The sequence below is a fragment of the Crassostrea angulata genome, chromosome 9, assembly GCF_025612915.1.
Source record: "Crassostrea angulata isolate pt1a10 chromosome 9, ASM2561291v2, whole genome shotgun sequence".
Taxonomy (NCBI): domain Eukaryota; kingdom Metazoa; phylum Mollusca; class Bivalvia; order Ostreida; family Ostreidae; genus Magallana; species Magallana angulata.
Genome location: NC_069119.1, coordinates 6,642,241 through 6,659,774, shown reverse-complemented (window position 1 = coordinate 6,659,774; position 17,534 = coordinate 6,642,241). Strand labels below are relative to the sequence as shown.

At 31.5% G+C, this 17,534-nt stretch overlaps 2 protein-coding genes across 2 annotated transcripts; both read right to left on the bottom strand.

Moving 5' to 3' along the window:
- Positions 1-140: 140 nt before the first annotated feature.
- LOC128162672 (uncharacterized) lies at positions 141-5,776 on the bottom strand. Its single transcript, XM_052825923.1, has 5 exons — positions 5,591-5,776; positions 3,419-3,599; positions 2,626-2,855; positions 1,509-2,063; positions 141-723 (listed from the first exon to the last, which is right to left on the bottom strand). The coding sequence occupies exons 1-5, from the start codon at positions 5,727-5,729 to the stop codon at positions 320-322; spliced, it is 1,509 nt and encodes a 502-aa protein (XP_052681883.1). The 5' UTR covers positions 5,730-5,776; the 3' UTR covers positions 141-319.
- Positions 5,777-5,948: 172 nt separating this feature from the next.
- Positions 5,949-14,043, bottom strand: LOC128162681 (uncharacterized). The gene is made up of 5 exons (XM_052825941.1): positions 13,462-14,043; positions 9,217-9,394; positions 8,390-8,538; positions 7,144-7,197; positions 5,949-6,841 (listed from the first exon to the last, which is right to left on the bottom strand). Exons 1-5 carry the CDS (start codon positions 13,541-13,543, stop codon positions 6,564-6,566), a joined length of 741 nt encoding a protein of 246 aa, XP_052681901.1. The 5' UTR covers positions 13,544-14,043; the 3' UTR covers positions 5,949-6,563.
- Between the last annotated feature and the right edge of the window lie 3,491 nt (positions 14,044-17,534).

Here is a 17,534-nt window from a genome sequence, read left to right as displayed (position 1 = left end):
AAACGTCTACAATATTTCTTGTAATTTATAAATTCATTATGTACTAGTAAATAGCTCTATATTTGAAATGAAATTCCTATATTTTATTTTTACACACACTGTGATGTATATGGAGAAAATAACGAGAACAATGGGGGGGGGGGGTTGCATAAATGTTAGAAACATCAAATTCTAAATCTCGCAGACAGAACTATATAATTCATAAGTTGAAAATAATGCAAAGTTTCACTTGTTACAGAAGACAAAGCTTTTGATACTCGTGTAATCGTGCCGAGGAATTTTTGGTCCACTCCTCTTGTCAAAAGCCAGGTGTTTTCGGTCAGGTCCGCTCCTCATTAATGTTTTCTGGGGAGCGGGTTTGACCGGAAAAGTCTTGACTGGCAAAGATGGTTCTGTTTTTAACATTGCCCACGTGATTTTTGAGGAACAACAATGCTCGTCGAGTATTTTTTAATCCATGCCGAATGTCCGTGACAAGGTGATGAAAATCGCTCACAAAAATCAAAACCAACACCAGCGTTAGCAAGGAGATCCCTAAAGTGGAACCAATCACAATGGAGGAAGGTCGCGAGTCCGAGACCGAAATCTTTCTTCGAATGGAGCTGGACAGTAGTGGCTTATTCACAGCAAGGTCTTTTCTCATCATGTCTATTTTTGCTTTTAACTGCGCTTCGTTTTTAATGATAAGTAGGTTCTTGGTACGTTCACAAGGACAGAAACAGTCTAAAACAACCAAAATGTTTTTTTTAATTTTTAATAGGCAACCAAAATTTGAGTGTTATTCGTTGAGTTATAAGCAATTTACAGAGCTTGCAATTCTTTGCTATGAAAACAAAGCCTCTGTTTACATTTTGAATGTTGAAGTGAAAATTCCAATTTAAGACCTAAAATGTATGTGTTAAACGTAAGAAACTATTTATTTATGCTTAAAATGGATAAGAAGGTAAACAAATCAGCTTGAAAAAGATTTTTTACTGGTATATTGAACCTATGTAAACAAAAAAGAGCACGAGCCTTGTTTACATGACAAAGAATTGTGAGCCCTGTGTCTTGCTTATAACTTTACGACTGACTCTCAAATTTCATTTGATCATTAGAAATGCTTCCCTAAAGCATTTTAAATAATGAAAACAGAAAAATAGAATTTGACCGAAATCGTGACCATGCCACTTTAATAGGGTCAGTTTAGATTATCCAGTCAGTTGTAGTTTATATACATGTATTGTCATGTTGTAAACTTTGAATGTACCGGGTGACAGTAATACAATATTTATAATTGTGTTGTAAATTTTGTATTTACTGCCACCCGGTAAATTCAAAATTTACAGCATGACAATATTGTAACATGATATTCAAAATTTGCAAAAGCACAAAACAAGGTATATATCGGTACTTGTTAAAGGATCTTTGCGTTTAGACATGGTGGAATGGTAAAACATGGAAATGATTTCATAAAAAATAAAATCGTACATGTAAGGTAGAAAGAAGAGTTCAGACAGAATACAGACCTCTTGTAGCTTTTGTTGATGGCGTTGTTTGGGATTCAGTTGACGATTTCGATGTCGTTGATTGCTCATCTGAATTTGTCATTGATTGTGAGGTGTGAGTGAGTTCTGAGTGTGTGGCTGAAGAATATGGTTCTGTTGTCTTCGTTATTTGTGGAGAAGATGGGAGTTCTGAAGTCGGACCTGTAGAGTCCAAAGTTACAGATGCTGATTCAACCGTTTGTGATGATTGCTGCGTCGCATTTGTAACCGTTGATAATTGTGACCCTGAAGTCAGAATATCGTCTGCTGTCGAACTTCCATCAGCCAGCGTAGTTGATATTTGTACTGTTAAAGATGATGCTAAATTTAAGTTTGATTTCGTTGATTGTGACATAGTTTGTTGTTCTGTCCATTGTGTTGGTTGTGATGCAGTTTGTTGTTCAGTCGGTTTTGTTGAATATTGACCCATAGTTGTCCACTGTGTTGATTGTGACATAGTTTGTTGCATTGTCAATTGTGTTGATTGTGATGCCGATGTTTGTTTAGATATTTTCGTAACATCTGACGTATTGAATTCTGAAAAAAAGCACTGCGACTGTTTTAAACGCGGATCGAGATTATCAAAACCTTAATACATGTATTATAAACAACAAGTTAACAATCTTACTTTTCTCATTAAATTACCAGTATTTGCTAACTAGATTTATTTAATTTTTCATCTTCAAGTTTATTAGATATTTATTCAGTATATTGAAGCTCAACCTCCGCCCCGACCGGCACTTAATCTCAAGACCTATGGAACCTCTTCAAGCCCGCTCTGCCATCTAAGCAAGACAAAAATCTTGCTTTCGATGACGACCGGACCCTATAGAGCGCTGGTGGCGCACTATACACGGTCGTTTGAGATACAGATGGAATACAGTTAAACGTCAATTCGAGAGGATCGGAACGATGCACACTGCATAGATATATACATATATAATAAGCAAATACAAATATTTTTAAATAATGATAATGATAAGATTCTAGAAAATGCTTTTTTTTTAACTTTTCAGAACGGAAATATGAAATTTTGATCAAAACATTATCATAGAGCATTCCTGCGCATGTACTTGTACATATATTTGTAGAAACTTACGTAATAATTGTTTGGAACAAATTGCAGGAAGACTGTTTGAACAACAAACATCCATCCATTTGCCGACCGTGTCCATCTGAACACATTCAACTTTGATGCATTGTTTGTCCTTTTCGTCTAGTTCAATATCCGTCCAGTTTGAAAACTGAATTGTCTGATTAAACATATTTGTATATCGAGATGTTTCCGTCATGTCATGTACTCCTATCCATGCCCCATGATTAAAATTTCTAAAATATAGAATGAATCATTTAGTTTTGGTGAGATCACTGAACATTTTTGCGCAAATTCTTTGCTAACATTCACAAAAAAAAATTAGCGTCGCCATGAGAATTAATACATGTAAAATATCTAACTAATTCTAAATCTTGATTTCACATTATCAAGAAACAGCATAAACGAAACGAAACATATATATTTGTAAAACAACAAAGTTTATCCGTGAATTAAGTAAAACTGGAACAAATATTCATAGGTTCAAACCCGAACAACCCGTATTTAATCTTGCTGACTGATATAATTATGTTTTCCAAAGTGTATCGAATTTTTTATCTTTTCTTATTTTTTCTGAATTCATCTAGCCTAGCGTTTACAATATCTAACTAACTCTACAATATCTTACTTAATCTGTATTTTTTTTTAATTACGTCGGCTTTTAGTTCAACTCTGATTTCCGGTTGGAAATAAAACTTACTTAAACCAGACTCCATGTACGTACCAAGCTATAAAATAGATTCGCAATTTTGGAAACGCAAAGGTAATTTTATGATAATATAAAATATATTGATTTTACTTCTCCTTGATGATGCTTTTGACAGCTTCATTTGTTTCTTGGTCCTGAACATCGACCAGTACCCCACCAGATAAGCCACACTCCTCCTGCGCTGCGGAGAAGTTTTCTCTGTTGTTTACAGGCCATAGACACTTGCCAGCAATGTAAAACTCAGTGCCTGCTGGACAGCTTTCAGGAATAGCTAAACGAAATCGATTCTACTGACATGAGTTTCGGAATCAGACGCCAAGATGCATTATATATATATATATATATATATATATATATATATATATATATATATATATATATATATATATATATATATATTTATCTCGTTTTACCCAAATAACCATGCTGACTAAATTTACGTGTGATGAGATCTGTAGGTGATTCCGAGGTACTGTGTATTTTTCCAGACTTATTTTAGCGCGCGCCATGCATTTTTTTCCCATGCATCTTCACTTACAAACAGTTTTGTTCCAACATGAATTCACCCAGACACAGTTATGAATTAATACTTTTTTTTTCAAATTAATCTTCAGTCTTAAAAGTGCCCTTTGGAAACGAGAGCGAAAGAATCGAAGAAAACAGGTACAAATATTTCTATGTTTACGGTATAAACGATACTAACTGTTTCTACAAAGTTGTCGTTTATTTCGAAGAGAACATTTTACTTGGAATTGGAGCTAACCGCATTATAAATAAACAAATACAACATTTAAATAAAACAATGTATTTAAAGAATTATCACATACAAGAATAAAGTATCACAATGCGCATACATGTATTCTTATTTCGGATGATGGCAATTCTTATGAAACAACTTTCAAATTTTTCTACTGTGCAGAATATTACAACAAATTATCACAGATTAAGGTGATTGTGTTATATGTACATTATTAAAACGAATATTTAATTTATACCTTGATCGATCGAAGCATTATGCTCAATGACAATTGTAACTCATATATGTTAGTATGAAACCATAGAACGTTCCAAAACCTGTGTTTATCCTCATATATTTTATTCTATATTATATATTCATATCGAAGCAATGTGGTTTTGTAATACTAGGACCAAAAGCACATTAGGCACACATAATTCTATAAAATATAATTAAAAGAAAAAAAAACTATGGTTTATATTGAGAAATATTTGCATTCTACATATTTTTGCATGTATCATGTCTGGAAAGCTGCTGTAGTTATAGCAACATAATACAGACAGGGTGCTTAAAGATAAAAATGACGAATTTTGTTATTGGGTCACAAATCGTGAACGTTGTAAAATTCAATGTCACAAGCTTAAATCAAAGTTTACGCTATTGGCTGTTAAAGTGGCTCTTCTATTAATGTGAACCTACTCTTAAGATAATATAGGATTTAAAGGTTTAAATTACATTGCAGGTAAGGAAAGAAGTTAAAAATGTAATAAAATGTAAGCATTAAATCATTTGTTTTTAAAGATATTGTCTCATAACTGCAAACATGTTTGCATATTTCTTTTCATAATGCAGGCCAGAGGTTAACTGAATTTGTATGTGCACATTGCTGCAGTTATGAGACTTAAAATAATTAGTGATTCAATGCTTAAGGTCAAGATCTAGTATATGATTCCAGAGTGTCTTTTTGGTGCTTGAACCATTACCATGTCATAATTGATTTGAAGAATCTTTTTCCCGTACTTTACGTCATTAATGTAGAAAATTAAAGAATTTCTTGGCATACGTTAAATCATGGTAATGTAAAGTAATCCTGGTACCGATATTCAATTTGACACCATTTTAAAGAGGAGGTCAAGAGTTTGTTTTATGTCGTCATTTTTGGAGAGACTGTAGGCATTCTAGATATATTTTATTAGTCAAAAAATGGACAAAAACTCCAAGATTTGTTACCTTTACCCTTCCCATTTCATAGAAAATGATTGTATAAATCATGATTTTTCATTGTGTTTAGCAAAAATTAGGACCCGGTACACCCTATGAACAAACACAGTTATTATTATAAAGCATCATTGAAAGAATTCATATCTTGAATTTCATAAACACGAAGGCACCTTTCATTTACTAGATCTTGACCTTAAATGTATACTGACATTGCAATACAATAAGCTGTTATTTCATATAAATTTAACGTTAAGATACAAATTCAAACTTGAATGATATGAATAACAAATAAATGAACACATTACCATCGTATTCTGAAGATAGGAAGTACGGTAAATCGCAAACAATAATCAGAATTAGGACATTCATATTAACATCAGTTGTTCTTCTTCCATTAGGATTTATAAATTCTGAGAAAAACTGAAGACTAAAGTCGTATGCCATACAGTCTGAGAAAGACAATGATTTAAAAAGCTACATAAAACATCAAAGCAAAGCATTTATCAATTTTAATTAATTTATATTCAATATTTATGTTGAAAGGAAGAAATGATGAATGTTTTTTGTGAGAAAGGATTTATGTCCATAGAATCAATGAAGACTTATTGCCATTCAAATCTGTTTAGCCAAAAACATATGCAATTAGAAACAATTAACATTTGTTGTTGATAAATGCTTTAAACTAATTATTTTGAAAAACAATAAATTGTTTTCCTCACATTTTTTTTAAAACGACTTATGCATAATTAACAACTTACAATTACTCACAAACAGAGAGAGAGAGAGAGAGATAGAGAGAGAGAGAGAGAGAGAGAGAGTTTGAGAGAGAGAGAGAGAGTTTATTAAGATATAAAATTGAAATGAAAACATTAAAAAGAATTGTAATTGATTTTAACAGGAGTACATAACAATAATTAAATATTACATAAAAAGATATTCAACTCCACAGCTCTATTTTGTATCAACAGTGTAGCATTTTATTATATACATGTACCAGATATATATAGTGCAACTATTAAATGAATGCAAGAAAACAGAAAAAGAGATTTTGTGTGGGTTCAAAAAACTGTTCCTAAAGATGCGTATGCCCCTTTAAAAGGTGTTTTAAAATCCCTGATTCAGCTTACAAATTTTGAATAATTTTAAAATATAAAGACTAAGAATGACTCAAATGAAAGGAATTTTAATTTTCATATAAAATGATGAAAAGAAATTCATTTCTATTGAAACAGCACAAGATCTATCAAACCAAAACCGCTCTTATATTCATATCTAAAATTAGTGTAATGCACAGTTGACACAGCGCCAGTTTTTCTGACACATATCAAAAAGAATCGCCAGACTCAGAATGGCTGTGAACAATATCAAACCGGAGGATGATCCGATTAAAACGGAGGAAATTCGGGCGTCGGTGGCGGAAGTCTTTTTACGTAACGTTCTGGATAGTTTTCTTGTTTTGACGCTAAGATCCTGTTTCATGGCTTTAATCTTTGCTTGCAACACAGAATTGTTGACCACGACTTGGTCTCTGGTTCTTTCACAGGGGCACGTACATACTGCAAATAATAACGATAGCCATTAAGTTTTAATTTTCAAGTAACTGTCTTTCTTGTAATTTCACATTGATTACGTAATATTACCCATTAAGTTTTATTTACATGTAGAATGATAATTTTAAAAGAAAAACAAACCCAAAACGTTTTTAATAAAATGGAAATAAAAAAACCAAAACCCTTGAAGACATTCCTTTTTAAGAACAGTCTTACTAATAAAATAAGAAATATCATCAAGCTACATGTAGAATGATTCTACACTTTTAAGTGTAAAAACGTTGAGAAAAATCCTTGAAAACATATACCTTTTTTAGAACAGACTGCTTTTGCCACAAAGTTTTTCGGTATAAGTCGCCAACCTGCTTATATAGATCAAAAGTATCAGAGAAAATTGCTATAACATTCAAAAAATTAACAATCAATCTTATCGATTGCTTTATGCAGCCTATCACAACTGCCTGTTGGAATTTGTTGCATTCAACTAAAAAGATCAACTTCAATGCATTAAAATCAAGTTGTAGATTATCAATTGTTTCTTCTTTAAACCTTTACAATCTTACAATCTTAATATCTTTAGTGTAGGCATTTCCTTAATTGCAAGCAACTGCTTAAAAGCATGGGGGTTGGCATCTTAAACTTTATAATGTAAAAATATATTTAAAAAACAAATGAGTAGAGTTTACTTATATATTAAATTACATGTATTTATTTAAATATTTATATACATTCCAACGTCTTCTTCGGTGGTAAAAGAACAAATTAAATTTCGATCGTTTCGAAATACATGTATGTTCACCCTTATTCAAGTTATTGTATATTGCTTTCAGTGTAAAAAGGAAAAACTGGGTTTTTTTTTTTTTTTTTTTTTTTTTTGGGGGGGGGGGGGTGATACATGTATGATATGTATGAGTAAAATGCACGAAACGTTTAATTAGCTAATTTCAAGCTTTAAGTAGTATGATAAAATGTTCGACCATTATTGTATTTTTCTGAGCAGTTCTTATTCTGGCCAATATGTATCTGTCTTAAAAATCAGAAGGTGCATTTAATGTAGAGTTAGCGAGATAATCAGAAGGTGCATTTAATGTAGAGTTAGCGAGATAATCAGAAGGTGCATTTAATGTAGAGTTAGCGAGATAATCAGAAGGTGCATTTAATGTAGAGTTAGCGAGATAATCAGAAGGTGCATTTAATGTAGAGTTAGCGAGATAATCAGAAGGTGCATTTAATGTAGAGTTAGCGAGATAATCAGAAGGTGCATTTAATGTAGAGTTAGCGAGATAATCAGAAGGTGCATTTAATGTAGAGTTAGCGAGATAATCAGAAGGTGCATTTAATGTAGAGTTAGCGAGATAATCAGAAGGTGCATTTAATGTAGAGTTAGCGAGATAATCAGAAGGTGCATTTAATGTAGAGTTAGCGAGATAATCAGAAGGTGCATTTAATGTAGAGTTAGCGAGATAATCAGAAGGTGCATTTAATGTAGAGTTAGCGAGATAAAAACTGTTATAGTCTTCAAGGTACAACAGATCATTTACGCCGGAACATTACCTTGCTTCGTGAGTACAACACTGTCCTCATAGACATAAGTACTTGGCTGCCCGACCTCCCAATGAGTGTATTCTTGGGTCTTATTCAGCATATTTATCAATGTGTTATTATTCTTAGTCCTATAAACTCCAATCCGTCGCCAGCTTTCTCTGAATATGAAATTATGAATATTATACAGGTAATCTTCCAAGTTATTAAAAACTGTTTGAAGAGACATATGTTCTTCTGTTGGACATTTTTAGTATTTTCTTGCAATTAGCAGGTAGGGTAAGTTCGTTCATATATGCTCCCATTTATCATTTGAAGCGTATGAATATATACATTTGTTTTATACTCTCCTCTAAAATATGGCTAGATGGGCAGTATATCAAATTGGATATTTAATTAAGTAAAACAAATCGGACAGAAATTAATAATACAAAAATCTTTGCAAAAACAATTGATTTTCTTTTGCAAAAATTTTGAAGTCTTAGCACCATACCGTGTCCATCATGTAAATTCACGGAAAGGTGCATGCAAAGATCCTTCCGTAAATTCCAGAATAAATGTTTGAAGTTGGCAAATGTTTCTGTACAATGAGCGGCACACATGGAGGATTAACATAATTAGAACTTACTTTTACGAAACAAAGAGGAACACACAAATTGTTTATGCAATGTAACGCACATGTACATATTGAATACATAGTCATTTATCTGAACTTACCTTTATTGTATTAAAACTTAATATGTTTTCAATAAACATTTTCATCAACGAAGTCCTTTGAAATAAGTATTGATATGTATAATTTTTAGATATCTAAATATTATTTTAAAAGAAGCACCTACCCAAACTTTTTGATAACTAGATCCTCTACTGACCGATCGGGAATTTCTGCTAGCCCCCCTCCATTCTGGCGACAGACTGCATGCGAGTCCTCAAAAATAAGTGTTTCATTCAACACCCAGTAACACCTATTTCTAATGTATAACGAAGTAACACTCGGACAAGCAAGGGGAATGTCTTCTGCAATAGATAGAATCTAATGTGAACCATTATGCATTAAGTAATATGTCTATTAAAATATTTTTTTCTGTACCTGTTTTGATAAATGTTTGGTCATATTTGACCAACAAAAATAGAATATTTAATTATACATCAATATGATTATTCTAAAAATGCGATATCTGATTAGTTCTAGAAAGTCACGTGTCATGGACAAAACACTTTATATTTCCCTGTCATTGCAAATATTTTCCATCATATCCTACCCTTTCGAATATTCATTCCATGCTTATGAAGATTCTGAGGATGAGCATACGATCTAATTACTACTAATACTAAAATCGTTTTAAATCCTTTATATATAAAAATAACTGATACAGAAAGAAACTGGTAAACATTCACTACATGTATATAAAATATTGATTTACTAGAATTGAAAAACAATGAGAACAAAATGTATTATTAATATCACATATCGTTCAATATAAAAAATAATTAATTGCATGGTTGTGAGGGAAATACCCCCGGAATATTACGATTTCTCTGGGAGAATAAATCTTCATATTTCGCCCACAATCTTATAATGATTATATAATATTACCATTTTTGTTTTCGGTATAATACAAATTCATGAGAAAGAATATATTAAGGGAGATAAATAAGTTTTTAATCGTGGTAGAGATTCGCATTGGCCTGATATTTGAACAGAAGACTTTGCAGAATCTCGGGAGTCTTCAGATTGCCGTTCAAAATTTCTATACCATTTTCGGTCGCTTGTTGCATTTAAAACCTGGATATTCAAAATCGCTCGTTTTGCAGATAAAACACCCTACTTATTATTTATCCAAGAGTTTCTTAGGCTAGCTGGTATTTTTTATATTGATTTATCGCTAATCATTCAAGGGAAGCTTAATGCTTGTGCGCAGAAATGCTCGTTGATAAGAACTAAGAAAGGACTATTAGGAGAGCCTTATTGTTTTTTTTAAGATATTAAGAACGAAGGTACATTGTATAAATAGAAACAAACAAATTAGCTTGATAATAAGTTAAAACCTAATGTCAAAGAGGGAAATGCATTTGAAATCGTAATTACTTATTAGAAGTGTGTTTATATATTTATATCTATTTTATAGTGCCATTAGCAACTTTAGTAATTCATGTCATATATATTGCATCTGTTTTAAATATGTGACCTTTTAATATGCATTGTATTATGTTTGTTAATAGTTTTGTAGGGAGAGGGCATAATAAGTTATTGAACTTGTGCCCAATCCCATTGTGTAAATATACAATAAAATATGTTCAAACCAGAATTGTGTTTAAGCTTCAAAATAAAAGCGGGCGCGACACACACAACCGAGACCAAATAGTTTGTGTATTACGATTTATTCATGATGTTCTAAAATATAATATTTGAAAAATATTTTGATAAACCTATCAATATATTTTGGCATATTTAGCTTATATATATCATAGAAGTTAAGATAAATAAACTCCAATTTTGGCCTAAAATTAGCTTATTTCACGCTATATCTCCAATTTTTGAAATGTGACCCCTTATTGTTTTAGTTTTAAATGAGACATTAAATATATGTATATTTGTACAGTGTATGCAAAGTTTTGGAAAGATGACATTGATACAATTTTTATAATTTGTGTTTTAATTTGATTATTCCAAAAGTTTGTAACATCTGTTGTTGTGTTCATTATGTACTGGCTTTGAAGCAACCAGTAAAGCAAGAATTTTTAAACTTTGACTTAGATTTTACTTTGATAGTCACTACATGTGTTCAACTTCATACTTTATTGAAATCATAACTAAATAATAGTTCAAACTATAAATATGTGTTTGATTTCTTCAAATTATCAATTTCCATGCATGTCAAATTTTAGCAAAAATTTCAGGAAATTACGATTTCTGTTTGGGGCCCTATTTTTAAAAATAATGGCATGTGACATGGGTCAGAAATAAAATAAATGAACATTTTAGGTCCCCATCTTTGTATCCAAGTTGTTTTCGGATGATTGACATTACTATTATTTCAGTTGCTGACCTCCTTAACCAAGAAAAGATAGCAAAGTTTGGATAGAACGCCCAGGTGTGAATTCTTAACAGTGTACCGAGGTTCAGTAAAGGCGTCAGTCAAAACATGAAACTGAACCGAGCCAATTATTTACACCATCATCATCATCATCATCATCATCACCTGCTTATGGGATTTATGTCTCTCAGCTTATTCGTTATGCTGGAGAACACTCTACATACGAACAATTTCTAATACGAGGCAAGCTACTAACAAACATGGTGGAACAAGAATATCAAGAACATCGATTAAAATCATCTTTACGCAAGTTCTATGGTCGATACAAGACCTTGAAAGCAAGTACATTGTTTCATTAAGACACACGCTGATATTGACAACGGCGGGTGTGACCGGTTGGCAGGGGATGCTTATCTTCCCGGGCACCTGATCCCAATTCTATTTTTAGAGGTCCATGTTGCTCTGCTATGAATTTGTATTTTGCTTAATGTATTTGTTTTAATGGTTGACAGTTTGTTCTGCATGTATCTGTATTTTTAATTATTAGCATTTGTAATTCGGGCGTTTTAATTGCATTTTTTAGCATATCTCTGTAGTTTTATTTATCAACATTTGTTGATCGAGAGTTTTAATTGCTATATTTTTTTTTGCATTTCTCTGTTTTTTAATTATCACCATTTGAAGTTCGAGCGTTTGTATCGATCAATACAATTGCAACGGTTATGAAAAAATAACATTTGAAGCGAACACACTGTATATAGATGAATAAAAAAAATAATAAATGTATGAGTATGAACCTTGTACATAATGCCAAGTTGAACTTGTTACAATCTTTAACATTAAAATGTGATGATTTCAATGCCAAACAATAAACAGCAAAATCTTTTTTTCACCATAAGAATAAAAAACACTTAATTTTGTATAAAATGCATTGCAAAATGCTATTTAATTGTAATTGAATGATGTTTTCATTATTTCTTGGTTCATAATAGACTAGATTACTGTCAACATATTATTTTCTACTTTTTACTCTTCTTTTTCCAGTATCTTATTGTCCTAACCGATACAGTTAAAAAAGATGAAAAGGATGACCACCGTAATGTTAACGACATTTAACTCATATTTGATTTTTCTGTAACTCTTCCATCAGTACATGTGCAATTGAAGTTTTGTAGAAAAGTCAATATCGCTCTTTAAACTGCAAATAAATACTATACACAGAGTTATTTTGCCCCGTGTTCTTTTCGCACTTCTTTCCTTGCAAACGGTTTTGCCCAAACTTGAATATGCCCGGACATAGTTGTTTTTTGAAAGAAATAATTTGAGACATTGGATATCGTCCATTCTTAAATTTGCTCGCTGACAGTGAAGGCAAAAGAGGCGAAAACTGGGACGAATATTTCCCTGTATAAGTAGCAATCATTGACTGCGAGGTACAAATTAAAGTGGCTCAATAAACCCTGAAATATTTTTTTAAATCAACAGAAAACTACTTGATTATGAGAGATATCATGATGGATAGGAAGTATATAAGTTAAATAAGCAAAAAAATGTACAATTTTGGATGAAAAATTACATTTTCAAAAATGTAATTCAGTTAACATGAACAAAACGTCCAGGCGGATTCGGACTCAGGATCTGCGGTTCAGAAGCCCAATACTTTAACCACTGAGCTACGACAATAAACAAACCCAATCAACGATATGAACAGCTAGTTTAACAAAACATTCAAATCGCCATCTTGTGACGTAGTGTCTGAAAAAGTATAAGTCTGGGTGTAGTGTACCTTAAACGCAAACGTTATATAGTGCGTGCATAATGTAAGCAAACAATATAATTTTTTAGAAGAAAAAAATATCAATATTTGAATTTCAAAGAAAATAATACAATTTTTTAGCAAATAAAAAATGTTACGAGAAGGTATTCTAACGACATAAAACACATTTATTTTAAGCTCTCCCCCCAAAAACCCCCTTAAAACACAACTGAAATCCAAATCAAAATATATCTGAATAAATTAAAACATATTCCCGAAGAAAAGCTTACCTGAATGTATTTGAATTATTTGTACTAATTGAATAACAAACATGCACTGAAGAAAAACACGAATCCGCTTGAGCAAAAACATTGTTTTAATGTCTGAAATTCAGTATAATGCCATTTCAGCAAAGTTATTCCTCCATTAAGCCCATTTAAGATTAAGCAACAGTTATGTCAATTCAATTTGAACTATTCAACTCTTAACTTAACATAATGCTGTCGATATCAATTTTGACATCCGTGTTATGAGTCTAATCGAATTAAAATTGTTGTTATAATCATTTATTGCTTTCATTAAAGCAAACACGGGTCTGGGTTACAGATTTAGTATGTTTCCGTTTCCGTAAAGCCTGTAGATTTTCCCTCCTAATATTGAAATATATAGCAATAAGCTACTGATAAAACCTGGTCTAAGGCCAAACGGTATAGAGGTTATCAAAATTCTCAATTTGATAAAAAGTATTCATTTATCGTTTTTCTTGAATAAAAAAAACAAACAAAATTATAAATACAAAACCATCAAAACGTTTCATGACTGGAATGAAAATCTATGCGCTTTGTTTTTGTATATTTCAGACTTTTTTTACGAAATCTATTTCAGTATTGATCCCTGGATGTTGAATGCTCTTTTGTCGACAGCCACATCTAATTGTCGTGTGACGTCGTATTCCCTTGGGCGAAGGACTTTTTCTATAACAAACAAAGCAGGCTGGTCTTTTTGTTTCATATCTGCAAAGAAAATTATTTCGATCATTCAATTGTCTACAATTAAGTTTTCACCACCAGGTATTCTCATGTACTATCTTTTGATAACCATTGTTATTTCATTATCAATTAATGATTTAATTAAGACTAAATTGATTTAAATGAATAAAGAGGTTAGTATATAAGTTAATCATAATTTTAAAAAAAATGAAAAATAACTTATTTTTTTTTCACATTTAGGCCTGCTAGAAAAGACATGTTCTCTGTAGAAAAATCAGACAGAATAAAAACAAAGAATAAGAATTCAATATTGAGGAGCTTGGTGGCGAATTTAAGACTAGGTATATATCATTTGCTCAAATCATCTCTAATGAAAAACAACTTTGCAAGTGAAGAAGGGTGAAAATAACACTAAGCGAAATTAACCATGTGTACAGTGTCGTTTAATTAATAAATATTTCACATATTTTAGCTGTAAAATGGTAATATTTTTCTACATTTTTAAAACGGATCTCTTCTTTTTCAGTGGATTAGGAAGGCTAGATGGTCAAAAGTTAACCACAAGGTCTTCCTTTATTTTTTTTTATATATGATATATCTAAATTATAAACCATCATAAATAATAAACTTTTTATATATTTCAGCTTTGAAATTTGAATAGTTCGCTACATATTAGTGTATTATATAAAGCTCTGATGAAGGAGAATATTTGAGCATACAATGGTCACAATCATCTAGCCCTCTTCTTAAGGATCATTGACACCCGGACTTCTACTTTATATGACGTACGTCACAATATGGCGATTTTAGAGCATTGTAAAACAGTTTCTAACGCCAAATTTTGTTGTTTATCTCTGTGGTGCAATGGGTGTTGCTTTGGTCTACCAACCCGCAGATCCCAAGTTCGAATACTGCAGGGACTTTTATTTTCATGAAAATCGGTAAAATTAAAGCATAACATATACCCCTAAATTGATTTTTTGAGGGTAATTTTCAAGTCAAACACATGCTAAAAACCTATACTTTTAAGTTATTTAGAGGTTCAGGCTTGCATGCAGAACTTTTTCCAGGTGTGTTGAGGACCCTTAAAGTTATTATGCCAACGACTATCCCCTTTAAGTATTGAACTTGTGGAACATTTTCGTCCTAAGCAATAGCTTTTGGCTCTTATTTTCGTATTTCAAATCTTTTAGTACTACTTTTTCGCAAACTATAGTTTACTGCAATGATTAGTAAATTATTATAGCAGCACTGTATCTTTGACAGTTTTAGAGCATTGAAAGAATCTAAAATACCAATTAAATAGTCGTACGGTATATCCTCTTCATTGGTTTGGAATCTCCTTAAAATATAGTCCTTCAGAAACATTCGCTGTGAATCGTCTATTGATCCAGACACTGCAAAAAAGCATAATTATGATACATAGCAACGTTTACAAATGTGTATCTAAACTAATCGTGCATTTGAATTTGTGCGTCATCGAGTGTGCATATATATAGTGCATGAATTCCAATGCTATTTTTCAGACAATAATAAACCTGTAATGAAATTCACTTAATATCATTATGGTTTCAATGATATTTAATGAAATCTTAAATTTTGTTTATACCTATTAATTTAGTTGGCCCCTCTTTTTAGAAAGTGTATATTTCACCTCCCCTTAAAAAAAGCTTGGGTACCCAATGTACGAATTAAGCAAGATAGCTGATTCAGTTTCAGTATATTTTAGAAACTAAACTTAATCTTAATCTGAGAACAAAAAAATAGATCCAATCAGCTTAATCTGTTTTTGAGACGGTTTGTAATTCCCATGACTACTCGTACACTGCCATGCTCTGCATCATGCTATCAACTTGTTAAAAAGCAATCCAAAAATCTTTTTTTAATGTTGGAATTTTTTTCTAGGCGATAATGTTCATATACCCAAACGGTTCCTCTCTATAAGGAGAAATCCCAAATGATACACACATGAAATATTCGTGATTTTAAGTTTATAAACTATTGGAAGTTGTACTACAGAGATTTTAAATCAATCAAAGTAATATCAATCATTTTCATTCTCATATAGTTTCAAGATTAAGAAAAACTACTTACAATTTCTATTGATCATCATTAATACTATCATTTCGTATAAAGGAATGAGTAATTAATTCATCATCAGTCCCTATGAGGCAAAAATGGTCATGTGATTCTTTTAAAAAGTAAAATAAAGTTAAAAATTTAAAAAAAAATAGTAGTTTTATCGAGTGGCGACTTCCAGATTTGCACGTGGCGTTCAAATATTCTAAAACAAAGAATGCATTTAAGGAGGGTTTTAAAGAAATTATAGGAGTCTCTCATAAAGAAATGTTCAAAGAAGTAAGTGTTATTATAAATTGAACGATAAACATTATTTTTTCATGTCAGCATCATAAGTTACGTAAAATTCACAATTAAATAAACAAAATAAACCATCATTTCGGATTTTCCCACCACAGGATTAAAGAAGATTTCTAATCAAACACGTTAAATATTATCTCACTTTTTTGACAGATTTTAACTAAATGAAACTTCGAACTTTTGCTTGGCGAAAGCCTTGTTTAAGGATTGTGTCCCTTGTCTCTCGGGGACGTTGACAAAGACGGGTTGCGTCTGAATTTCCTCGAATGACATACTGACATTCGAAACGATATGATATGATTAGGCATAAAACATTATTGTTCAAATATCACCCACATATGTTGTTACTTGAAATAACTTAAAAATTGGAGATTTTTATTAAAAATCTGCGTTCTGTACGTGATATTCCCTCGATGAGATGCAAAACGGTTGAATTGCGATACTAAGTACTTGCAAAAAGTGAAGAATCTATATAGTAGTTTATGAAAGAGAAGCAAATTGTTTTAAAACTCGATCAAATGAATAACAGCATTATTGCATACACCTTAAAGGGACATGGTCACGATTTTGGTCAAAAATTATTTTTACGATTTTAATGTTTGTATAAACAATGCTTAAGTAAAGCATTTTTAATAAGCAACCAAACTTTGACTGTCATTCGTTGAGTTATAAGCAAGTTACAGAGCTTACAGTTCTTTGCTATGTAAACAAAGCTTTTGTTTAGATTTTGATAGTTAAAGTGAAAATTTCCGTTTTAGAATTGTATGTATGCTTAAATTGAATAAGAAGATACAAAATCAGCATGGAAAGGATTTTTTACAGGTATATTGAACCTATTTTAACAAAAACAGGGCACGAACCTTATTTACATTTCAAAGAATTGTGAGCTCTGTATCTTGCTTATAACTCTACGACTGACTCTCAAATGCCATTTAACTATTAAAAATGCACTCCTAAAGCATTGTAAATAATAAAAACAGAAAAAATGACCAAAA